General features: G+C 42.2%; 1 protein-coding gene across 4 annotated transcripts in view; it reads left to right on the top strand.

Annotated features, from left to right (window-relative positions):
• Atp8a1 (ATPase phospholipid transporting 8A1) overlaps positions 1-26,307 on the top strand; it is a 229,112-nt gene that overhangs the window by 171,098 nt on the left and 31,707 nt on the right. For all 4 annotated transcript variants that reach the window (XM_029478096.2, XM_021162268.3, XM_021162270.3 and 1 more), the window contains 6 exons: positions 8,441-8,624; positions 8,717-8,827; positions 15,903-15,977; positions 16,079-16,201; positions 20,060-20,138; positions 24,573-24,634. In XM_029478096.2, coding sequence (XP_029333956.1) covers positions 8,441-8,624; positions 8,717-8,827; positions 15,903-15,977; positions 16,079-16,201; positions 20,060-20,138; positions 24,573-24,634 — 634 coding nt within the window. The remainder of the gene's footprint in view (positions 1-8,440; positions 8,625-8,716; positions 8,828-15,902; positions 15,978-16,078; positions 16,202-20,059; positions 20,139-24,572; positions 24,635-26,307) is intronic.

The raw sequence follows: 26,307 nt of genomic DNA, 5'->3' as shown, positions 1-26,307 counted from the left end.
ACTGAGAGTTGCTACCTTGGTTTCCACCACCATCTTCTTAAATCATGTCTTCTTTTCCCCAATTTATCCTTTCTGGTTTATATTTTCCTGTCCTGCAGTGCAGATATGTATCTCAGACAAGTACATTCAGATTCTTAAGAGGGCTTTGAATCCTAGCACTTGGGAGGCAGAGGCAGGTGGATTTCTGAGTTCGAGAACAGCCTGATGTACAGAGTGAGTTCCAGGACAGCCAGGGCTACACAGAGAAACCCTGTCTCGAAGAAACAAAGCAAAAAAACAAACAAAACAACAACAACAAAGAGGGCTTTACTTTTCATCAATTTTAAATGCTGGACTCTGCAGCTTTCCAGAAATCTATTGTAGCCTTCAGGCGAATATCAATCACCTACTAGACTACATACAGTTTTCTCAGTTCTGATTGGATGTGTCTATGATCTTTCAACTGGTGGTTCCTAGCGTGTAAAAACAGGAGGCAGAATTCAGTGTGAACTCAAGACAGATAGTAGCGATTGTCTTCATTTGAATAAATGGGTTCCTTAAAGACAGTTAAAGAAAGGCTGAGTTCTGAGCTCAGTACTGAGCTCCAAGTGTGTAAAACAGTTCAAAAAGTAGCCAAGACATTCTGGTAGCTACAAGGCGTGGAGTAGAGAGAAAGGAAAAAGCATCCTACGGGAAGAATGGATTTGAAAAACATATGCATTAAAAGGACTTGGATAAGTAAGGGAGGGTAGACAAATTGTAGATTGAGGTACAAGAGAGGAGTGGGTACCAGCTCTGATATTCTGCAAAAGGGCGGATGTGTTTTAGAAAGCAATCAAGGGAATACTTTCTCTGTACTTGAGACTGAACAAGGGAGTTATGCATGCAAGATAACCAAACACTCTACCACTGAGCTACAATGCTGACCATAAACTATGCAAAAGTATGTTCTTGCTCTAAACATTATAATGAAACTTCCAACTAGGAGCAGTTTCTGTAAGATATGTCTGCCCATTACAGTTTGCTGTATTACTGTGTAATGGCGTGCACATTTCAGCCCTCAGATATGCACTGCCAATATGCACAGTCCCCATTGAAAATCCCGTCTGAGTCACTTAAATGAAAAATGCATGGGGGTTTATCTGTATGAATGTGTACACTCTGCAAGAGCAACTGTGGATCCAGAACGTGCTTCAGAAAGGAAGTCTTTCTTGAAGTCACTTTTCCCTTTTTTTTTTTTTCTTTTCCCCCTGAGAAGAGCTATCTGTGTGTTATTTCTTTAGCCTTGGCCCCTACATTGTAAAGTCTCTTTGGTGCCTTTGACTGCACAGAATGTAGCAGATGTTGGTTTTGGAGGCTAGGAAGGTCCTCACTCATCGGTCACTTGAATAGCACAGTTTTCTTACCCAGAGGTGGTTGAACGTTTCATTATGCTCCATCTGCTAAATATCCTTAGGATTTTCTACATCAGCTGCTGTTTTCGTTCCAGTAATAAATCCGCCATGAGCTTCCAGCGCCGTTCCAATATGCATGTAATTTTGGTATGTGTAACATACATTTTGCTACATATTAATATCTTCTCGGCTTCAAGCATTATAAATGAACCTAACAAATTTTAATTAAAAAAAGGAAAGCAGTAAGATTAAGTTAGGTTTTTCTCTCTTTTTGCAAGTGCGTTATTTGTCAACCAAATGTGGCCCAGTGGAGAGTAGACTGACAGTCCCAGGAGAGACTTTAGGAAGTTAGGAAGAAAGGAACGCGCAGCACATCCTGGCTGACTTCTAAAGAGCAGCCAGGGATGAACCTCACGCTTAATAAGTAACAAAGCTTGATTACTGCGTGTAGAAAGCACATCATGGTGATTAAATGAGTTGCCCTAGTTAGCTTTAAATCATCTTGATATAGCCCAGAATCACCTACGAAGGGAGTTTCAATTAAAGGATTGACACCCAGATCTGGCTGTCCTCTGGGCACTGTCTGATGGGGATTTCCTGGATTATTAATGATGCAGGAGAACCCAGCCCACTGTGGGTGTCACCATTCCTAGGCAGATGTCCTGCATTTAGGAAAGCAAAGTGGGAGTGGTGAATGAGTCAAACAGCGAGTCAGCAAGTGGCATACCTTCATCGTTTCTGCTTCAAGCTCTAACTTGAGTTGCTGCCCTGACTTTTCCTCAGTGAAAGGAGCAGAAATAAAACATTTCCTCCCCAAAGGTACTCTTGGTCAGGGTGTTTACAGCAACAGACCTGAAACTATAGCAACTGTATCCTTCCATGTTCCTCCTGTTTTTTATTTCTTATGGGTGGCCAAAAGGAATACAATTATACATTATACTAAATTGTGCTTTAGGATGATAACCCCCCCCCCAAATCTCACCTATACATTTTAAAATATATCAGTAGAGTGATATTCATGCCTTTAACATTAGAAGTCTTTTGGCTATCCATGTAAAGTTGCCACATAATTCTTTTTGCCTGTGTAGATACATGTACATATAATCATTACCCATGTTGTATTCAGAGAGACAATCATTTCCATTCAATGAGTGCAAAACAAAGCTTGTATAAGATAGACCACCTGGGGCTGGAAAGATGGCTCAGTGGTTAAGAGCACTGGATGTTCTTCCAGAGGGCCCAAGTTTGATTCCCAGCACCCATGTGATAGCTCCCAACAGTCTGTAGCATCAACTCCAGAGGATCCAATATTCTGACTCTTGCTGGCACCAGATACACATGCAGGCAAAACACTCAAACACATAAAAATAAATTTAAAAAAAAAAAAAGCAGACCACCTATATATTTCTTAGCTTGAATGACAAAACATCCCAGTGCTCTCTGATCTAATGTTCACGGGGCACTGCAAGTTGCTATGTAACAAATGGGAGCAATAATGAATAACATGTGCAGAAACTGCAGCCAGGAGCTATCTGAGAAGCACACGGCGCTCAGCTCACTCCTCGGTTACATCACAAGGGACCACCCTCTTGTTTGTGGTGCACGGGAAGAAAAACAGACCTCCACAGCACATGCTACATTGGTGATCTTTTTTTCAATAGAGTCTCCCACTGCTTCCAGAAAAGACAAAGCAACGGTGGAAGACAGTAGTGAATCTTTTCAGTCTATCAGCTGTACACAGAGAAGGACATATACACATCTAGGAGAAGAAAACAGTGCCGTTCTGATGCTTCTAGATTATACAGTTGAACACTGTTGGTAGTTAGAAAGCTGAAGACTTATAATCTCCCAGCCATAGACATATAGTTTGTGATAAGCACTAGGAAGGATGAACTAGCTTCATTGTGTGGTTGTTCCAGGCCAGTGATTCCAACCTAAGGGTCACCACCCCTTGGGGGAGGAGAGGGTCAACCAACCCTTTCACAGGGCTGCATATTAGATATCCTGCATATCAGATCTTTACATTATAATTCATGACAATAGCAAAATAACAGTATGAAGTCACCGTGAAAATATGTTTTATGGATGGGGGGGTTCACCACAGCATAAGCAAACTGTATTAAAGGATCGCAGCATTAGGAAGGGTGAGAACTACTGCTCTAGGCTATTATATATATTGTACAAGTCCAAAAGCACACACAAAAGTCAAGAAAGCAAACTGTGATGGGGGCAGGGGGGGGATGGGACTGAAGAGCCGGAGACTCATCAGGAGAAGATTTATGCTCTGGCAGATTTGGGTGTGGAAAGAAATCCACTGTGTGTTCTTTCCCTCATCTGAAATAAACTCTCCTATGCTTGTCAAGGAGGCCATCTTCCATCATCTGGACCTACTAAGTGTAGGCAGGACTATCCAGGGGCCGTAGGCCACACCCATCAGTCTTAGCTTCTTTTCCTGCTACTCTGGTAAAATAGTCTAACAAAAAGCAACTTAAGGGAGAAAGGGTTCACGTCGCTCACAGTTCCAGGTTGCCATGCATCCTGTCAAGGAACTCACAGCAGCAGAAGCCTGAGTCACATTACATTTGCTTGCTATACACCCCCATTCGCCAACCCCACGTAGCAAGAAACAACTTTTTAAGTAGACTTGAACACAGCACCCATTTGAGAGTCCCTATCCAAAGTGCCGTGGGTTCAGCATGATTCAGAACTTGGGGTTCTAAAGTTTGAACATGTGCTTATAGATAGTGAGCTACTGTGGAGATGAGCCCCAAGTCTAAGCAAAGATTTCATTTGTATTTCATAACAATTGTTTCATGTTTCATGTATAAGATTTTCCACAAACCTGACACACATAAGCCGAAATATTTGTCACATGAGATCAGGTGATGGATTTTCAACATCATATTGGCACTCAGAAGGTTGCAGACTGAGAGCTTATGGATATGGGGTTTGAGGGAGAATATTCAAGGACTCAGTGAGTAAAGCATTTTGCTATGTATGCACGAGATTTGAGTTCAGATTCCCAGCACCCACATAAAGCTGGGAGCAGTAGTGTGTGTGTGTGTGTGTGTGTGTGTGTGTGTGTGTGTGTGTGTGTGTAAAATCTTCACACTCTTTAAGTGAGATGGGAGGCAGAGGCAGGGAAATCCCAGGCAGCTTGCTGCCAGCTAGCCTGGCATACATACCCAGCAGTGAGCAACAAAAGCAAAATGAAATCCCATCTCAAACAAGTGGAAGGTGAGCACCCAACACTCCAGAGTTATCCTCTGGCCTCTGGTGTTTGCTGTAGTACACATGTGTATTCATGCATCATACACCCACAAACATATAAACTTGTGCACATATATGTACACACACCACACATGCACACCACACACACACACTCACTCTTACACCCCTCTATAGGACATCTTTTTTATCTGACTTTAGATTCACTAAGCAGAATCCCCCCTGTCTCCCTCAGAACAGCCACCAGCTGCCCCCAGCCCCCTCCGCCGTAGCCTGGATGTGATGTGGTATTCACATGCTCTTGTGCTTCTATGCATTGACCTGGTGTCTTCCAAGTCGTGTTTATCCTGTAATGTATTTATTGCGGTTATATATCTCCAAGTAATTGCCACTAATTAAATACTTCCCAGATCACTGAGGCAATCTGGTGAAAGTTATTGCTAAGAAAACTGGGTATGAGAGTCTGCAAAGAATGTGAGTTGCTTGACAATATTGCCTTTGAATGTAGAGAAGCTGATAAGACAGTCGTCAGCTAAGGTGGAAAGATTATATTCTCAGCTTCATGCTACAAAACGAAAAGTGTGTGTGTGTGTTTGTGTGTGTCTGTGTGTGTGTGTGTGTGTGTGTGTGTGTGTGTGTGTCCTGAGTGAGATTTTTGCAACAGAAAAATCCAGGGCTTTAACCAGCAGGTCTCCTGGCAAAAGAGGGTTGTAGGTGTAGATCACAGACCAGTGCATTCCTATTGTAAGTGCAACATATGAATGAGTGTTTTACATTTTGTAAATCCAGCATCGCTGTTTAGCTGCCAGTTGCTCTTCCAGTCTGCAGAGATGGTGGCTTTCACATCCCTTGAACTGTCTTCTAAGCCTGGGCTATGCTTGCTAGTCATAGTTTATTGCTTACACATTTTTCTTGCTTAGGGTATTCCTACTCTTTTTCAATGAACAGCTGAGTCGGCTCCATCGTGGTGGGTGAGCATCCTTGCCTAATTACAGATTGGAGGCTCTATTACTTTATAGTGCTCATTGCTATGACAAAAGACCTGACTTGAACAGTTGAAGTAAAGAAGACAGAGGGAGCCATGGCGACAGGAGCATGAGGTAGCTGGTAGCATCGCTATCTCAGCCTGCATTCAGGAAGCAGTGAGAGATGCCGCTGGTCCTCATCGGGCAGGCTTAACTTTTCCCTATTTATTCAGTCTGGGACTTCAGCCCATCTACTTTTAGGGTAGCTCTTACCCCCTCAGTTAAGCCTCTCTGGAAACACCCTCCAGGCACTCCCAAAGGTTGTGTGTCCTAGGCGTAAAGTCAATCAGGTTGGCCATGAAGATTACCCATCGTGCAGGATTAAAATTTACAGTGTGAAGCAGAGAGAGCAGCCGCTGATTGTAATCACTGTGAAAATGGGGGGGGGGGGCTAAGGGTTTGGTGTCTTCTTCTCTGAAATTCACTATGTAGATGCCATTCATAAAAAACAAAAAACAAAAAACGCTCCGCTATGCCCTAGCTCCACAGCGTGATTTAATAACATGTGCAGACCGGGAGCCATTAAAGAGAACTTGATAAATGTTTTTAAATGCTTCCTTCATTCATGCCTGTTTCCATTTGCGTTCCGTAGCATTTCTGGTGAGCATTCTTTTTTGACATTTGCTAAATGTCAACCGTAGTCTGTGTATAAAACCTTGGCCTAGGGCCAGTAGGCTTACCAATTTCTATTAGCCTGTGAAGAGAAATTAAATAAAACGCGAAGGTGAAATGAAAATTGCTTTGAAGAGAAATGGAGGCAGACGGTGAAGTGAACCGTCGTCAGTAGCCTGATACTCATTCTCCTGTTGAGGTCAGCGCTGTGTCATTTTGTACTGTACCTTTGCCAAATGCCAAAAGGAAGTCCAAAAAAAATTAAAAATAATTCTTTGATATGGCAGCTGTTTACCAGTTCTCTTCTGGCTCAGCCACTAAGAACACAGAGGAGCACTCCGTCAGTGTCCTGGGCTCAAGCTGAGATTCTCCAGCTTCAAGCCAGACTCGGAGCTGCCGTAGCTCACTCTCTGCCTCCTGGAGGCGCGTGTTTGTACAGAATGCCCACTGCTGGGGACTTTTTCCTGTCACTGTAATCAAGAGTATATGTGAAGACATATCAGTTCCTTAATCGGCCTTTCTTTTTAAAAAGAATAACAAAATCCTTTGTGAGATATTTCAACAAATATTTATTACGCAGCTGTGGTATACTGACCTTAAGAAAGAATTTATCTTGCAATCGGGAGGCAGAGGCAGGCGGATTTCTGAATTTGAGGCCAGCCTGGTCTACAAAGTGAGTTCCAGGACAGCCAGGGCTACACAGAGAACCCTGTCTCGGAAAACCAAAAAAAAAAAAAAAGAAGAAGAAGAAGAAGAAAGGGAAGGGAAGGGAAGGGAAGGGAAGGGAAGGGAAGGGAAGGGAAGGGAAGGGAAGGGAAGGGAAGGGAAGGGAAGGGAAGAGAAAAAGAGAAAAGAAAGAATGTATCGCTGAGTGAGGCACACTGCACATGCTGTAATCTAACACTGAGGAAATGGAAGTCAAGGGATCAGGAGTTCCATGCCAGAGCCTCACACAGCATAGCTAATTCAAGGCCAGCATGGGCTAACACTGCCTTAAAAGGTCTCAAAATGGCGATTATCATGACGATGACAAGGACAACTAGCATCTTATACACTGGTTGCTTCTTATTATCTGTGTTTATGTCAGGACTTTGCTATGTAGCCTATGCTGGCCTAGAACTTATGACCCTGCTTCCTGTATCAGCCACTAAGTACTGGGATTACTAGTATGCACCACCACACCCAGCCCTAATTGCTGTCTTAATATAATAGTCGTCTGGACGGATTCACTGTTTAGTCTTCCTGTCTATTTCCAGCGCAGTATGAACAATAGATTAAGTTAATTGTGTCGCTGAAGCACGCTGTCATAGACCATTTCTATCATTTGTTTGGCATTTAGTTCTCAAATGACTTTTTAAGATGCATGAAAAATGCTTCAAGTTTAATACCAAATGTGATGTTAGTGTAAATGCTGGTGCCTTCTGTTCCTGGTCCACGATTGCAGAAAAAGTTGTCTGATTTCTGCATGCACATTAGTCTGTGCCCCTGGAAGAAAACGAAGCATGTGGACTATGTTCTAGCAGTGGATGTTTACTTTTTTTTGAGATTCACAATGATGTCTGAGAACAGGCTGAAAGTCTACCCAACTCCCCACTATTAATTTCAGGAGCTTTAAGATGTTTTACTCATCTAGCACATTACATATGACCAGCTCTCAGAAGCTCAGAATGTTTTCGAGGCACTGACTAAAACCTGGGTAGTATTTGGACTGTTTTATGGTCTTGGGTTGTTTATATGTTTTAGATGTACTTTGCTTTTTTATTTTGTGTATATAGAAAAGTATGTGCATGTGAGTGGCAGATACCCACAGGGGCCAGAAGAGGGTGTGGGGTCTCTTGGAGCTGGAGTTATAAACGGTTGTAAGCCACCTGGCATAGGTGCTAAGCACTGAATCCAGGTCTGCAAGGGCAATACAGCTCTTAACCCCAAAAGCTTCTTATGCCTTCTTCTTTGCAATGAATTTCTGATGACGCTTGCTGGTACTTAAACATGTCTCTTGGATGTCACCTACCCATTTGCTTCCAGGACGTTTGTTATCTCCTTGTTTTGAATTCCCCCTAAAGTGACAGACATGTTAGCAGGAGATGCGTTTATCCAGTTGTTTTGCATCGTTTATTGATCAAAACGTGATGGCATTTCAGTTTCTTTTTTCAGGAAGCAGGAGGAGTTGTTCATTTTTGTTTGGTTGGTTTGTTTTTCAAGGGTTTCTCCTCTTCAGAAGTCCGAGGTTGTCGAGATGGTTAAGAAACAAGTCAAAGTCATCACGCTTGCCATCGGGGATGGAGCAAATGACGTCAGCATGATCCAGACGGCCCACGTGGGTGTTGGGATAAGTGGCAATGAAGGTTTGCAGGCAGCCAACTCTTCAGATTACTCCATCGCTCAGGTAAAGCCTCCTGCAGCGACACAGAGCCCCACCCCTTTGCATCAGAGGAAGTGAGGGGGGGAAATACTCATGTCTTCCCATTCCTTCCCTAGTTCAAATATTTGAAGAATTTGTTGATGGTTCACGGTGCCTGGAATTACAATAGAGTCTCCAAGTGTATCCTGTACTGCTTCTACAAGAACATCGTGCTCTACATCATCGAGGTAGCCACATGGTGAACGTGGTCCCGCCCCTGACAGATATAGCTCCGCCCCTGGCAGGCGTAGTCCCGCCCCTGACAGCCATAGCTCCAACTGGTCTCCTTATGGGATCGTTCTCTTTGTTTCTAGGAGTTACTTTATCATCTCAATTCCTTTTTTAAGAAAAAAAAAAAGTTTTAGAATTTATTTTATATTTTGATGTGAGTGGATGTTTTTGCCAGTGTGTGTCTGTCTGTGCTTCATGTGCTTGCGGGACCCCACAGAGGCCAGGGTGGATCTCCTGGAACCGGAGTTTCAGATGGTTGTTAGTCATCACATGGGTACAGGGACTCAAGCCCTGAGGGATAATCGCCTGTTATGCTGTATGGAAGCATCCAGCCGTCAGTAAAAAGCCTATGGCTGGTAAACTGAGGCAGGTTTGGAAGGTGGCAGAGAGGGAAAGAGAAGTGGGTGGGGTTGTGGGATAGAGTCAGATGCAGTAACTCTGAGAAAGAGGGTCGGTCGGTCACATGAACTCCAAGGAGAGGTAGCAAGCCATGTAGCACTCACAGAATAGAACAAACAGGTAATGGAGTTATGAACTAGTGGGAGAACAGACCCAGGCTTATGGCCTAAGCATTGATTCATAGAAAAATCCAGCCTCAGAGTTAATATTTCAGGGATCTTACGCATGGGTGGAAAGCCGGCAAGCTACAAAACCCCAGATCCTCTGGAAGAACAGTTGGTGTTTCCAACTGCTGGACCATGTCTTCCCTTTTTATTTCTAAACGTGTCAAAGAAGAGTTTAACCATGAGAATAATCAATGTGTAGACACTAGCTAAAAATGTTAGGTCACTTTGATGGAAAGCTGAAGTAGAATTGCTAATGAGTCGTGTTATCAGATTTGAAAGACAATAAAGCTTAAACGTGTACAGAATTTCTTCAACCCATTGTTAAGGGGTAGTGCACACAAGAAAAACTGTATTAAAAAATAATAATCTGATGATGCAAAATTTTTTTACCAATCAGAGAAAAGTAAGGAATGCCAGAAGCAAAGTGGGGGAAAAGGGTTGGTTCTAGATCAGGGAAGTATACTAGGTTTAGCTGTCAGTCTTTTGGAGTCTTTTTTTTCCTAAGATTTATTTATTTTATATATGTGAGTACATTGTCTCTGTCACACCAGACACACCAGAATAGAGCATGGGATCCCATTAGAGATTGTTGTGAGCTACCATGTGGTTGCTGGGAATTGAACTCAGGACTCCTAGAAGGGCAGTCAGTGCTTTGAACCACTGAACCATCTCTCCAGTCCTTTCTGATGTTCTTTTGATGTCTGGGTTTGGCGGTTTTGACTGCCAGGCCCCTATTTCATTTCCCAGTGGCAATGATATCTCTTGTGCCTACATTCACTGGTCCAGTGGTATTTCTTGCCATAACTTCTGCATGCTTGGGAAACCTAGGCATTCTTTCTGGTTTCTATCCCCAGAACCCATTGCCACTAGAAAGCGTGTTCACTTCTCTGGCAGAAAGTACCATATTTCTCACAGTCAACATGCCGGGCAGTCTAAGATTCTGAGACCTAAGACCTAGTTCTAGATCTTCTATATGAGCCACAGCCACCCCTTGCTATACATCTCTTACGGTGTTTGAATTTGGCAAACAATAAGATTTTGGACAAGGAATGTCTAAAACGTTCTATTCCTAGGTTCTTTCCACATATCAAAAATGACATCATCTTCCAAAGGAAATCTGGGGGATCTTCATTGATCAAGGAGTAGACTCATAAGCACACTGACCTGAGTCTGAATCCCAGAGCCCAAGTGAAAAGGCAGGCATGGTGGCATGCGTTTTCATCTCTGCACTGGAGAGGCAGACGCCTGAGGCTACCCAGCCCGCCCAGCCTGCTCAGTGAGCTCCAGGACAGTGTTTCCAATAAACAGTGGATAGGTCCTGAGAGAAAGACACTGAGGTTGACCTCTGCCCTCCATACACATGCATACACATACATATACCTGCATACGCATACACGTGAGCCCCTGCTCACAAACAAACACACGTGTGTACTCAGAGGATAAAAGCTTGCCCTGTAGATATTTGAGCATCAGATAACCAGCCTCAGCCCAACAACTACAAAGCAAGCCAAGGACAGTCTGTTACCCCAGGAACTGGCCAGAAGGACACATTGGAATCCATGTCTGTAACTTTAAATTTCCTAGGTACTACACTAGCAAAATGCTACAACAAAAACCCAGATTGATTTCAATATCATATTTTAACTCAACATATTAACAATATTACCATATTCACCATGTAAAAAAAATATTATGTTTTTGTAGTTGTGTATACATTCTACATCCTTTCCTCCATGCCCAGTGTTTGAAATCTGGTATTTTGCCTTCAACACATCTCAATTTTGAACTAAGATATATCAAGTTCTCTAATGCGCTGTGGCCTGCTGAACACAGTTGGCAGCACAGTGTTGGTGGATACGTGAACAAGAAAGGGTTATCCGCTTATTTATTTGTTATTTGTCGACATTCGTTATCTTGTGGGTATGTAAGTAGACATGCACAAACTTCAGAGGAAAGGTCAGGGGACCACTCGCAGAAGTCTCTTCTTTCCAGGCCTGCAATGGGTTCCAGGGATGGAACTCGGGTCTTCAGACTTGTCAGCAAGAACCTTCACCTCCTGAGCCATCTCAAGGGCTCTTTCAGTCAAGTCCTTGAATAGCTCCAGGGACTTGGACCTGACTGGAGGTGACAAGGCAATGAAGAAAAGGCAAATACATAGAAGGCTGGAGCTGGGTAGTCTGGACTCTGCTGTAGAAACCATAGCTCAGGGTGCTTTCTATACAGAGATGAGCATTGAGGCAAGGTGACTGCATACAGCTAAAAAGAGGAGACAGGGGTATTCCATATAGATAAACAGGGAGGCAGAGTTTATGGTATGCTGCTGGATAAAGGGACAGATATAGCTGCTCTCTGTAGGGTGGTCTCTAGAGGGGAACAATATTCAGGCTGTAAATATATGGGCAGAGAAAGCTACGGTGGACATTTTCAGACTACATTGTCAACACTCAGCACTTGGTGCCCTGAGTGAGGCTTTGACATTTTCTCCCAGGATACAGAGTAGTGATATGAACACACCCATTCCACCAGCAGCACATATGCACTCAGTATTGTACAGGTCAGGGCTTCCTCTGTTCCCTATACAGTCTTATATTGTTTAATGCCTGGCTCATCCCTGGGTTATCGGAAACTGTATCATAATAATGAGCCTCCTCTAGATATTATTGGTTTCACATTCCTCTGAACATCTCTGAGAGATGTGCATAATTTGTTATGAGAACTATCTTCAACCCTGTCTAGGACCCACATCCTCACAAATTTGCTGAGAGCTCCCTTACTGTGTGACTGTCTTTGCCACTTCCCTCTCTTTTCTGAGGACTTTCCTATGCATCAATCAGGAGGACGTGGCCTACCCACTTCTTTATGAATCCACATATCACAGCACAGGCATTTGACTCCACATCTGCAGTTGGAAACTGCTAGGCATCTGGCTCAGTTGCCTCTGTCAGAATTCTAATTATGAGTCAGATTAGGATGTTAAGACTTAAATTTGAGGTATATGTGTCTTTATGAGTCACTCAGCATCTAAAGTTAGGTTACCATGCAAACTTGTGGTTCTTCCCTGTAAGAATTATTTGTATTGCCCTCCCCTCTATATATCTAACTTTCCTAGTTTTATGTTCTCACTTCAATTATTGAGAGTGTGATACTTTGTTTACATAAACTTTTAAACAAAGATGCATATGAAGTATAATTTTCATGAAATAAGTTCATAATTTAAGTATAGACTAACTGACAGTTTTTTGAACATCTAGATTGACAACAGTACACTGAAAACTTATCTACTAATGAAGAACATAAAATGTTTTGCTTACGTGAAAATGAAGTCTAAACATTCTGTTTCTAGCCCTGAACTATGTGGTTTGTAGTTACCTCGCCCTAAATTTGACTCGGCTTTGAATTTAAAGCCTCTTCACGAGCTATTTAACACCGATCACATTCTTAATGGGTTAAAAGGGAAGTGAGAGAGAAACTTTACTGGAAACCTCATATTTATTTTTCTGTTAGCACTTTTTGGAAATGTATTTTGAATATAATTCAACTGTCTTGGAAATGGACTGAACTTTTAAATCAAATCCGCCCGCCCACCTCACCCCCCAATACCCACCTTCTGCCAGCTAAAACAAGTTCTGCAGATGTTAATGGTTCATGTCAATACTGAGAATGAATAGGCAGAAAGCACACCATTGACTGTCTCCAGCGAGGACAACTGCCAGTCTCGAATCTCTCCTTTTCTGTTTTTGTGCTGATCAGGCGTGGGAGCCAGGACCGCATTGACTCTTTGCAAGCTGCTGCTTTTAATATGCAGAAGTGCTCCATCAGGAAAACGTCTGTAGGGCTTTAGCTGAACTGCCTATGCAGGGACATGGGGGGCTGAGGGGAGGAGGGGTTGGAAAAGAATTCGTCAAGAGCAGTCTTAAACCCAAAGGGTGCAATAGATTGTCAGGGAAAAACTGCTTTTCTGTCATGGTATTGCTAGCCCCTTCACTGCTGTGAATTGCAGCCAGTCACACACACAGGTTCAACAGGTGGCGATAGCAAACATCATTGGGGTAGCTGCCAGGCAGTGGCTGTAAGTGTTCACTTAAAATTGTTGGCTCCTTCTACATGCTCTGATTCCTTTCTAACAGAGAAGAGCTTTTCTTTAAGATGATTGGTGGCATCTACGTTTTCTTAGACCCCCAAAACAATGTAGTGGTTCGCCTTTCCAGAAAGTCATTAAAGTCACTAAGGTGATACTTTCCCAGGAAGCTGTGCTGGGAAGTCAACTCCCTGGGCAGTTAAATAATCTGGGCACCGCCCCCAGAAGGCCTGGTGCTTGCTTGCTTCATCAGTGGCTTTGGTGGAGTGAAGAGAGGGAATCTGTGTGCTTATGCTAATTCAGGGTCTGTCTTCCTTAGGGATGTGTTTCTCAGATACGACTCAGGCTGCAGATCTCAGACTAACCTGAACTTAGCAGACTACTTCCTAGCAAAGACTTTATCTTTTCTCTGCTTCTCAAAACAAAACAAAACAAAAAAAGTCTAGAAAGAAAGAAAATGTGAATACCAAAATATTTACATAAAGATGTTCTGTATTGAAAGACTCCTTCTTCATGTAGGCTTTCCAGTCCATTCTCTTTAAAAAGAAAAAAAAAAAAAAAAAGCAATAAGAAGATGAACATTTTGAAATACCATGTCACATACCTTTCATTCAAACAGTAAGGTGGTAAGAGCGTGTTAATGCCCATGTCAAAGCTTTCTGTTATAACACAGTCCACTTACATATTTTAAAGTACTCTTTGAATACAAACTTGCTGGCTTATCGGAGAGTTATTTTGTGTTTGAGACTTTCCATCTATGTTCATTGCCTCAAAGGAGAGTCTTAAAGCCTAATCTTGTTCTTAAATTAACAAGAGAATGTTTCACCCAAACAAGCTAAAGGGCCACTCACCTCTATAATTATTGACCATACACAATTTATTAACACAAACTTATACAGCATCGATGCTTTGGCAATGCATTTACAATGAATTACACCCTGTGAGCCAAATCGTGTCCATTAGACTAATGTGTAGACATTCACTCTTCCATATGTTCTGCCGTTCCCTTCTGCTATAAAGCAGGCCCAGTACAGAAACTGTTCTGGGGAAGCTAGCCTGGGTTCATACTGATGAATGGCGAATTTGTAGGGGTTCATGTTTCAGTAATGAGGTTAAACGAGACATGAAGTGTTACAAAGTACCTGTGTCTCTGAAGTACTCTCTGGAGCCATGAGACAAGAACTTCTTCCCTCATGTCTGCTGGTACTGTGTGCTGTGTTCTTCCCTCATGTCTGCTGGTACTGTGTGCTGTGTATGTATAATCTTCTTGCTAGGCCAGGCTGTACTTTACTAAGTCCACTTGAATTTTAATTATATTTAAGTTGGCTTTTTAAAATGCATTCTTTTTTAAGGTATTGCCAGCAATCATTTTAATTTTATATGTTTCAAATATTTTGAATAAAATTACTCCTAAATTTTGTTTTCTAAGTTAAGATTTCTCTTTCAAAGAGAATTACAAACATATGAAAACATTATGTTCTACTAATTAAAGATTTGATTTTTATATAAGCATAAAAAATTAAGTTCAGCACACAAGCATCTGTAACCATACCTCCAGGAGTTCTACACGCCTGGTCTCCTCGGGCATTTGCACTCAAATGCACATACCCACATGTGCACCCACACCTACACCTAACTAAAAATAAGTCTGTAAGTTTAAAATATGCCAACATACAAATTCAAGCTTAACATTCTGATGGCAGTAATTATCGAGAACTGTAAAAAAAAACATATTTAATAGATTAATTCTACTTTAAGTATATATCCTAAGGAAAGGGGAATATGTGTAAGGTTTCAGTTAGGAATCATTTCTGATAGCAAGAGCTGTTAAGCCAGCTAAATGTCCACACTGCAGAAGTTCTCAATCCATTAGTGGTATTATAAGATGTTGTGAGAACTCTGTTAAGGGGAAGAAGTAGGCTGTGACACTATATACAGCTGTGACTTTATTTGTATATAAATGACACCAAGTGACACTGAAGAAAATGATGGAAATTATTTCCTAAATAAATAAGTATAACATCTATAAAAAAAAATTCTTTCACTGAATCCTTGAAGGGATTTTGAAAGAGGAATTAAAGCTTTCAGAATTTAATGACGTAAAACATATTCACGTGTAGAAAAAAGATGATATCTAATTTTTCTAGCTCTGTGATTGCTTGTCCGTGTAGATTTTTTAGATTTGGCAAATAGAATGAACTCTGGCTCAAATGGCAGCTATTTAATGAAAGTGCCCCTTTAAATCGAACGTAAAGACAAGAAATGTCCTTGTCCAGAGACCCACAGATGATAATCCCGGCGCTGCTCTGCAGTCTTCACTATGCGGCAGCTTCTAGGCGATGTGTTGAAGTCCTGTGTCCTAATCCTGGAGTCTTGTTTTCTTCCTAGATCTGGTTTGCCTTTGTCAACGGCTTTTCTGGACAGATCCTCTTTGAAAGATGGTGCATAGGGCTTTATAATGTGGTGAGTCGAGTGCATTAGATAATTCCTATTTGGTTCAATACTGAAAGATGTAGCACCCGTGCATCTGGCTCTCTGGTGTAATGAGAAATATGTCCCTGTAGATGTTCACAGCGATGCCTCCCTTGACACTTGGAATATTTGAGAGATCGTGCAGAAAGGAGAACATGTTGAAGTATCCTGAGTTGTACAAAACATCCCAGAATGCTCTGGACTTCAATACCAAGGTAGGCACTTGTGTCCTCTCGTCTGTTCAGACGGATTTTCTCTGTTGTACAAGCTTGGGGCACCTGGCCTGCCTCAGCCGAGCATGCCAGGGTGTAGAATGTAGCAAGTCATTTGAAGGTTCCAGTCCGGAGTGCAAAGGACTTGTGTTGGTTGGGTTAGATTGATTGGGAGATTTTGTTCTTGTTTTTGTTGTTGTCTGTTTTGGGGGGTTTTGTGGGTTGTTGTTTTTTTTTTCTTTGAGTGTTAAAAAATTAAAATAAAACCACTCTTCACTGGGGGGTTCTTAGACAACAGTGAGTAGACATGGCCTTTCAGACAGTGTAGGGGAAACTCACTTCTCACGGGCTCGTCACTTGGGACTGAGATGGGCTGGCTGTACTCGTGTGAGAAGTGTTCTCTCATTCTTTCCTAAGGTTCTGGGGGCATGATGTTCTCACTAGAAATGAGAGTGATGGAGTCGGGCGTTAGAACTCTAGACCCTAGGAAGTATCCTCTCATTGACTCCGTAGCTCTGAGGCTTAAAACTCAAAACTCAGGGTGAAGTATCCAGCATTTCACCTAAAACCGTTGTCTGCCTGGGTTGTTGTGTTTATTTATTTATTTTTGTTTGTTTGTTTTTGTTTTTTGGATCTAGAAATTTATTTCCTTTCCTTTTCTTTATTGCATAAGAAAGTGGCATTAGCATAAAAAGCAGCAGCTTCCTTTTAGAGTTCTCCTGGGTGGTTATTTTGCTTTACACTCTTCCTAGCTTTTCCTTGCCTCCCTTCCTCTCATCCCCATTTTTGTCTTTCCACACACCCCTGCACACCCCCCACCCTGTTGTCCCCCTTGTACTTCCAGATCTTCTGTGTTCCATCCCCCTCACACTCCCTCCCTGCTACCCCTCACTCCTGTCCTCAGCCTCCCTCCAGGCTCTTCCCCTCAGTCTATACTCATTTTCACCTGAACACACATGGATAAAAATGAGGAGCTAAGAGCCACCCACAAGAGAGAACACACCCAGACTGCCTCACTTACTATAATATTTTCCAGTTCCATCCATTTCCGTTCTAGGTTCATGGGCTCATTTTCCTTTATGGCCGAATGGAATACCACCATATAAATGTAGCACATTTTTAATGTCCATTCATCTGCTGGTGGACATTTGAGCTGATTCCATTTGCTTGGGTTCATACATTGCATCTTCCCTGTTCTGTGATATTTAGCCACTCCAGCAATATAAGACTTCATTTCTGCATAGTTCACCTTTCTGCAAGGATATCTTTTAACATGTTTTTACACTAGTATTATGTGACCATTCAGGTTTCGGTGTGGTGTAACTGAGAGAGGGATCTAAAATGCCAACAGTCAAGGTAGATGCTGTTCTCTGAAACTCTAATATTATGTATATGAAAGTGAACAAATATGATGTCCTTTTTCTGAATCATTTCCACTTAATTTAGTGCATGTTTGTAGTAAATTAGTGACAGTTCGGTTATAATTGCAGTTCAGTGTATTGACTTCAGAGTCATTTAACATGAAGTCAGTACTTACTTCATAAAGCTCTCAAGTGTTATTTATCCTTAGGATCCTAGGGACAAAGTAAAGCAGGTGTTTTGGTGCCTTTGTACCACGCACCAGAAATGATCCTGTTGAGTTTATAACCAAGAAGTTGTTTTTCTCCTGAGACTCCATCTTCATGAGCGCATTGTGTGTGGATGGCCAGTGGCATACATGCATATAATATCACTTCATGGCTTCACGTTAAATAACTGAAACTAACGAATTAAAATTAAAATATCTCTCGCTTAATTTATACTACTGGATCTGACATATATTTCTAGCGTTATACTCTTAAACTGTCTCTCTTACAGTACTCAATGTCTAATATTTTAATGTTTTATTTTTTAAGTTGGTTATTTATGTATGTATGTATTTATTGTGAACAACTTGTATCAAATTCTCCCCACATTGCTGCCATGGTTTCTGCTGTCTGTGGGGGACATTTTCAAATGATGAAAAGCTATAGTCGGGGCAGATGCAGTGGTCATGAGCTCTTGTTTTTCTGTAGAAGTGTTCTGGGAGTAAAGGGCAGACTAGTACACCCGCAATGACTCTTACCAGCTGAGTAGGTTTTAATCACCTTACCTCCCTCCCATAGTGGGGACTCTGGTGATGTCTCACGGTAGCTTCCTAGCCACAAATGGGACATGTCCCCCTTGAATGAAAGCTAAACTGTTCCCCCCAAGCCAACCCAGTCATCCTCCCATGCCCTGCACACAGGGCAACATGGGCACAGTTTTGTGCACATGATACGGTGCTCAGTGTTGATGGAAGAGCAACTTTTTCCTTCTGTCTTTTATTGTTGAAGAAGTACTTCATGATCTTAGAGCTCAGGCATTTAGAAAGTCTCCAGACCAACTCAACTGGCTTGCACAATTCCTATATCTCTTTAAATATGTATTTAGCTTATATATTCAGCTGGCCGTCTATTTTTCTAAGGCTTAGGGATTTGGGGCTAATGATTTCGGTAAAACTGTTTGATTGAATCCCATCTAAATGTTTTAAAATTCAGGAACAAAATGGTTACAAAATGCATAGTTGTCTACACAGCGGTTGCCGAGGGTCCCCAGTGTGGAGCATTGTGGCCTTGAATGATGAGGCTTACATTTGTTATGGTAAAAGGGGTCGGAGGTTCTGAGGTCATGACAGGGGTTAAAGGATTAGCATGTGACAATAAGTATCCGTCAGGGGGATGGAAAAGTAGAACTAATTTTTCTTACACCCACCTGTGCTTTCTGTCAAATAAAAACTTGTGGTAATGACACAGTCAGGAGAAGCGACAAAGGTTGATGAGCAGCACAAGTGGAGACGTGTAAAGTATTGGAGCGTAAATTGGATCATACAGGTCGGCATGGCTGGGAAAGCCAACAAAGGAAACTGAGATCACAGTGGAAAATGTCGGGAGGCAGGCAACTTAATTTCTGTTGTTTGAACAGCTTAAAACTATTAATACATGCCAATTGTATTTACCATGAAGCTCTGTCTGCAAGTAGCCATTTTAAATGATGAAGCTACAGCTGTTCTGTAGCTCCTAAAGACTCTAACCAGTTTTCTATAACTTAATCTTTCACATTCATGTTACGGGGAGTAGTCCTGACGATGGCTGCTCTTCTGTTTGTAATCCCTGAGACATAAAAAGTAATGGCTGTTCGGTGGCTGTGGTGATTGTCTGAAACTCGGTATGGACAGATGTTAAGCCATTGTAAAAGCCTTTGATAAATTCAGACATAGTCACAATACTTTATTTTAATGAGTATATAATCTAAGTGGTAGACCTTGTGGGTTTTTTTTTACAGTGTATGCACGTGCATGTCTATTACAAGAGAGAGAGAAAAACATACTAATTTGTACCATTGAGCATTTACTGCGTAGTAGGGTAGGAAATAAAGCAGGAGAGAAATTTCCCAGTCATGTCTGTTAAAGGTCTATTCTTCTAGAATTATGAAAGGAATCCCAGTGTAAGAAACTCCAGGATCTGCATTTTTTTATTAGATTTGCATACACACGAACACACACACACACACACCAACCTCTTTGGCAGGCAGAAGTTCAAACTTCTGATAGTGGAATTTTTTTTATTTTAAGTAGAGAAAAAAAATTTCAAGTGAAGCTGAAAAAACATCTTGAGAAACATAAAAATAAATAAATGACCCATGAACGTCTAAGGCAGAGAGTGTCTGTCAGTTCTATTAAGTCACAGTGGTGGCCCCGCAGAAACACATTTTGTGCATCTAGCTCATAGATAAAAAGAAAGGTCAGAGGTCACGGCGCGAGTTTATCGCAAACAGTTCTCATGGATTCTTGTTTTCCCCCAGGTTTTCTGGGTTCATTGTTTGAATGGCCTCTTCCACTCGGTTATTCTGTTTTGGTTCCCACTGAAAGCCCTGCAGTATGGTAAGTAGAAAGACTATGAATGCAGAGAGCTGGTGTCTCACCGTTTTAGGAAAGGAACTCATTGTCTGTATACGTTCAGTTTCCCTCTATGGCGTTTTCCTTAATCTAAAATGTATGCATCTGAAAGTCGTGCACCCAGGAGACATTTTTATTATTCCTTCAGTAGTCAAGTGATGTAATCTATGCAAAGTCCTTCTTCTTTGCTTCTCATGCTTCCCAAATTTGCAGACTCTAGACCATTTTCCCTCTTTGCAAGTATATATGTGTGTGTGTGTGTGTGTGTGTGTGTGTGTGTGTGTGTGTGTGCGTGCGTGTGAAGGCAGTAAGTGCTAACATTTTATGTCATCTGTTTATTGTACCTACGAGGCTTCTACAATTGAGCCCGATCAGTTGTGCTAAGCATTTTCAGGTGAACTTGACCTGACATTTTTAATGGATTTTCCCCTTTTGTCTTGGAGTGTGCACTTTTTTTCTCCACTGGTTTCGAGGGAGTGATTTTTATTCCATCACTTTTGAAAGAGAGGATCATGGTATACTTCCTCTGGACATAAAAATGATGAAGTGGCCACTCTAGGAAGGAAGGATGTCTGTCACGCCTAGCCTGATGCTTCTGGGTTTCCAAGCAGACCTTTTCCCTGGGGTGCTCAGGAAGAGGCTGGCCCTTCAATGCTGAGTGCTCCAAGGTTGTAAGGCAAAAACCATCAGCTCACTCTCCACTCAAGTAGCTGCCGGTCCTTCCTAAGTACAGACATTCCCACTATCTATGAATTCATGGTTGTTAGCATAACACCATGCTACCTGTTCTTGTTTCCCTATGGGTCCTTTACCAGGGGTTTCCAGAATGTCCTTAATAAAATGTGAGCCAAGTACCTCAAAGCTTATCACACTTGCAACAAAATCGCCCACCTCCAGGCTCCTGTGTGCTCTTCCCCAGGGAGGCTTTGCACAGAGACACCATCTGAGATGACCCTTGTCACGCTGCTGCAGCACCGAGTCCCCTTGCCATCCCCACATCTGCACACGACTTGCCTAGCCTGGTTTGTTGTTTTTTGTCTCTCTGCATCATCTTCCTCCTCTAAGATTTAGCAGGCTGAGGAGTGAGCCCTGTTGGTAGTGCTGGGTGTGCTCAGAACAGGATCTCACTCCTCACTGGTACCCAGCCAACTGCAGATGGATTACCGCAGCTCACAGCAGGAATGCCTAAGTGTTACAGAGGAGGTGGTGGACTCCTGCCCTAGCCAAGTTTTTAATCTTCTTTGTTAAGCATTCAGGAAATTATAGCAGGAAATGCTGCTTAATTTCACGGCCATGGGAATACATTTGTTTCCTTTTAAGGTACAATTAAGTTATTGCAACATTTCAAAATGCACACTTCAATGGTTTTTAGTACCTTCATTCAACTAGGAAAATGTCACCACTGCATAATATCATAATGTTTTATCACCACAGAAAGAAATCCTGTGCCCAGCCGGGTGTGGTGGCGCACGCCTTTAATCCCAGCACTCGGGAGGCAGAGGCAGGCAGATTTCTGAGTTCAAGGCCAGCCTGGGCTACAGAGTGAGTTCCAGGATAGCCACGGCTACACAGAGAAACCCTGTCTCGAAAAACCAAAAAAAAAAAAAAAAAAGAAAAAGAAAGAAAGAAAGAAAGAAAGAAAGAAAGAAATCAATCCTGTGCCCATTAGCAGTCACTCTCAGGTTCTTCTTAGCCTCCTTGTAGCCCTTGGAAACCACTGACATTGTTATCTCTGTGAATTTGCCTATGGTGAACATGTCCTATAACTAGAATTATGTGCACAAGCTTGGCCTTTCCACGTTGTAGGGTCAGTCAGCACTTCTTCCCCTTTCCTGACTAAGTAATATTCCACTGAATAGATAGCTATCCGATACTTGACCCATTAATCAGTCGGTGGACAGTATGCTGTTTCTGATTTCTGGAGCAACCAGATACCAAAGTCCCGGATACAATTCAGGATATCCTGATGACCTTAGACAAATTGACCAGATATGGTTAATTTTCAAGATGTTAATATTAACATAAGAATGGAAAGCAAGATATCACCAATCCATGAAACTCCTATTTCAACATTCTAAGCTAGAGAAGGGAAAAATAAGCCAAACCTTGGGCTGGAGAGATGGCTTAGAGGTTAAGAACACTGACCACTCTTCCAGAGGTCCTGAGTTCAATTCCCAGCAACCACATGGTGGCTCACAACCATCTGTACTGGGATCTACTGCCTTCTTCTGGTGAAAACAGTGAAAATAATACTCACATAAAATAAGTAAATCTTAAAATAAATAAATAAATAAATAAATAAGCAAGCCAAACTACACAGCATACCTCACACTTTAGCCATGCCAGATCTCTCGCTGTGTTTACCTGGAAAACAGTCCGCATCAGCATGCTTCAGTCCAGCCATCCCCATCAGCTACTGCCCATGAAATCCAAATCCAGAGGGCCCTTGGCTTTTCCCTCAAAGACCAAGCACAGACTGTGGTAGCAGCTTGATGTAATTGTTCCACCTTTTTGCCACTCTTAAGTGAGTGCTAGGAGACTAAGAGACTTGTTTTGCTTTGAAAATATAGAAGACCAGGAGTCTATAAAAGTATACAATATAGAGCATTTTTAATGGAGTAATTCCAAGGGTTGCCCGTAGTTGTCTTATAAAACTTGAGAGTTTTTGGGAGTCTGTGGGGTCAAAATTTGAGTATTTATAATTTTTTATAATAGTCAGTTTTTGTCTTTTTCAGTTATGATACATGGTCAGTGGGGGATAAGACGTGTACTGCTTTGGATAAAAATAATGTGCTGGTCTTTGCATCCTCCACCGATTATATCTAGACTCACTCACGGTTGCCCTTAAAGTAACCGTAGGCCAGCCTCTGATTATCTCTCAAACATTGGCTTGTCTAAGAAATCCTCGACAGGCAAGCTGTGGAGGCATAAAAACACACCTGCTGTGTTCCAGAGCCCAACAACTTGCTCTGTGGGAAGGGTTGTTCCCTCCATGAGTAGCACCACTGGCTTCCACAGGATTACAGTCTTGCATGGGACTGTGTGACCAGTGGATTGTAATGTAACAACAATAACAAGAAGAAGAAAGATGGCTCAGAGGTCCCAGGTTCAATTCCCAGCACCCACATGGCAGCCCACAACTGTCTGTAACTTCACGATCCAATACCCTGACACAGACATACATATAGGCAAAATGTCACTGCACATAAAATAAAAATAAATACATAACTTAAAAAAAAAACACCTCTATCTCTGGAAAAAACAATGTGTGGTGAATTTTGATGTTGTATAAAAGAGTTACTGGAAAAAGATTACCAAGATAAACACAGACACACCCATTATAGCTCTGTGTATCTCTACAAAGCCATATTTCTATGAACTGTATTAACCAAAGCAGCATTTGAGAGCCCAGCTGTATTCTGTTAAACTCTGGACATTAAGGAGAGCGATGTAAAACAATGCCAATTTTCTCGCTCGTTTTTGTTTAGGAAAATAGTTATTTTTCATAAAATGTGTTTATATGACTTTGCACTGGGTTTATTACTGTTATTTTTAGATAAAATACAGATTTCTTTTAATGTTCTGTTTGAATTTCTAGCTTGGTAAATACCAGTCTCTATAAAGCACATACATGAGAATCCTCAATAATTCCTGAGTGGATCTAAAGCTCAGCAATGAAAGCTGGTGGTCTGTCAGTCACTGTTGCCCACCCCAGACAGTGCATGTAACTTGTGTGAACTTGCGAGGAGCTTCCTGCTGCCTTTCAGAAGGGAGCCGAGTTCCGTGGGAAATGGGGATCAATGTTTGTGGTCCATAACATCTCTTGATTAGTCACTATTCCTTCCTCTAAAATTGTCTTTGCTAATCTTCCCTAGAAAAACCAAAGACTTTTGATATGCCCAGAAATCCAGCCAGGCCCTCAAAGAATCATGTGCCTGGCATCGGGTTGGTGCTCCTTTGTGTCTGAGCACGGTTTTCTCATGGATCACTCTTGTTTCCTCCAGAACAGCTTCATTGAAAAGTTCCCCGTGACTCTCACTATTCTGCTGACAACCTTCTCTGTCAGCACTCCAAACGTCACATCCTGTCACTACCCAGAGCTTTAAGCTTTCCGAACGATTGAGAGTTCAACCTTTTTAGGTATTATCTATGTATTTCATTTCGCCCTGTGGACTCTAAAAGTTGGTTAGCAAGTCAGCTTCTCCGCTTTGTGTGGGCTTTCGGAGTCTGGTGTCTCATTTGTGGCCCATCTGTAGCAACTTAGTGAGGGACAGCATCATTGTAACATCCTCTTCATCTCTTGCCCCACAGGGTACCTCTAGGCTCTCCTTGTGTTCAAAATGGCTAACTTGCTTCCTCCTTTTTGGACTTTTATTTCTTTTCTAACAAGCCTCTTGTATTTTTATTTTCTCCTTGCAGGCACGGTATTTGGAAATGGGAAAACCTCAGATTACCTGCTTCTGGGAAACTTTGTTTATACTGTGAGTTCAACCCCTCTTGCCTGTTTTTGTCTAAAGCCACACCTTTCATCTCTGACCGCCCCCTCCCCCCCCCACCCGTTTCCTTTCGGATTTAAATGTCTATGTGCAGGGAGGGAGGGGGAATGAAATAAGGCACTTGGAGTATTAAGAGTTTTCTAGGTTAGGTTTTGTTGGGTTCATACTCAGGTGATTTCGTGTGACCCTTCTCCCCATTCTAACTGGTCAAATAAAGGCTAGAGCCTGTGATTGGGCAGTGGAAGGGAAAGGCAGGGCTGGAGGTTTTAGAGAGAGAGAGAAAGGAAAAAGGAGGGGAGACTAGGAGACTGAGGAGAGAGAGGAAGAGGAAGTGGAAGGAAAATGGAGCAGAACCATATGGCCTGGAGGAGCCACAAGTAGCAAGGAATCTCATACATAGCTGGGGACTAGAGCAGTGTAGTGGTAGATCTGCCCAATCTAGGTGTGCAGTTTATAAATTTTATAACTGAGTTGTGTGTTCTTTGCACGGACTTATTGGGGTTGGAGATTGACCACAACATATTTAAGTTTTTTATTTCATTTTTGTTTTGAGGTACGACCTCACTGTGTAGCCCAGGATGGCCTTTAATTCAGAGCCCTTTTGACTCCACCTCCAGGCCAAGAACGATTACCAGTCACATGGGCACCACCACACCTGCTCTTTCTAACTATGATTGGTATTCGTTGACTTTATAAGATTTCTGTTACTTTGATTCTCAGTCTTTCTTCTTTCTACCTGTTTCCGCCCTTTTTTTTTTCTTTATTTTTAACTTCCTCCTCAAATTTATCTTACTGGCATAACTAATTATTTTTGGCCTTCCAGAATGTTCCCAAATTTCATCAAAGTATTTTTGGGTGTACACCCAGGGATTTCTCTAGAGGCTCAAGCTAACTAACTTTACAGTGATCTGGGGCTGGAGAAATGGCTGCTCCTGAGGTCCTGGGTTCAGTTCCCAGCAACCACGTGTTAGTGCATAACCATCTATAACTCCAGAAGGAAGTTTTCACACTCTCTTCTGACCTTGGGAGTTCCTGCCCTGACTTTAGTCCTTTACTGTAGCCTGTAAGGTGAAATTAACCCTTTCCTCCCGGGTTGCTTCCCGTCATGGTATATATCACAGCAAGAGAAAGCAAACGAGAATGGAAATTGGTACCAGAAGTGGGGCCTTGTTGTAAGAAACCTTACCATGTTCAGTGTTGGGAGTTAAGGGTGGGGGTTATGGTAGAGATCCAGGTAGAAAAGACACTGAGTGCTCAATGATTAATGGGCTATTCTGTGAAAGCTTGGAAGACAAAAAAGCACAGACGATGAGGCCTGGCTCATGAAGTTTCAGAGGGAACTTTTGGGGTCCCTCAAAGACTCCCAGAGTCATTAATATAAAACTTTGAATGTAAAGCCTGCAGTTTCTGGTCAGCTGGAGCTGAAGAATCACCTGTGATTAACAAGAAACCAGCAGCACTGAGGCAACTGCCCAGCTAGGACAGTGGGACAACTGATGCTGGCTAGCTGGGGCTGCGATTTTGCAGCAATCATTAATAAGAGACCATAATCATTGGGGTGAAATCTTCTGAGAAGTATTTCTTTGGGGTCAGTACACAGTGAGGGGCCAGTGCTGCACATCAACTGGCTATAGAACTCAGCAGATAGCATGAAGGGT

Source organism: Mus caroli, unplaced genomic scaffold, assembly GCF_978045245.1.
Source record: "Mus caroli unplaced genomic scaffold, Mus_caroli_1 scaffold_4, whole genome shotgun sequence".
NCBI classification, from domain to species: Eukaryota; Metazoa; Chordata; class Mammalia; order Rodentia; family Muridae; genus Mus; species Mus caroli.
This window is presented reverse-complemented; position numbering and strand designations above follow the sequence as displayed.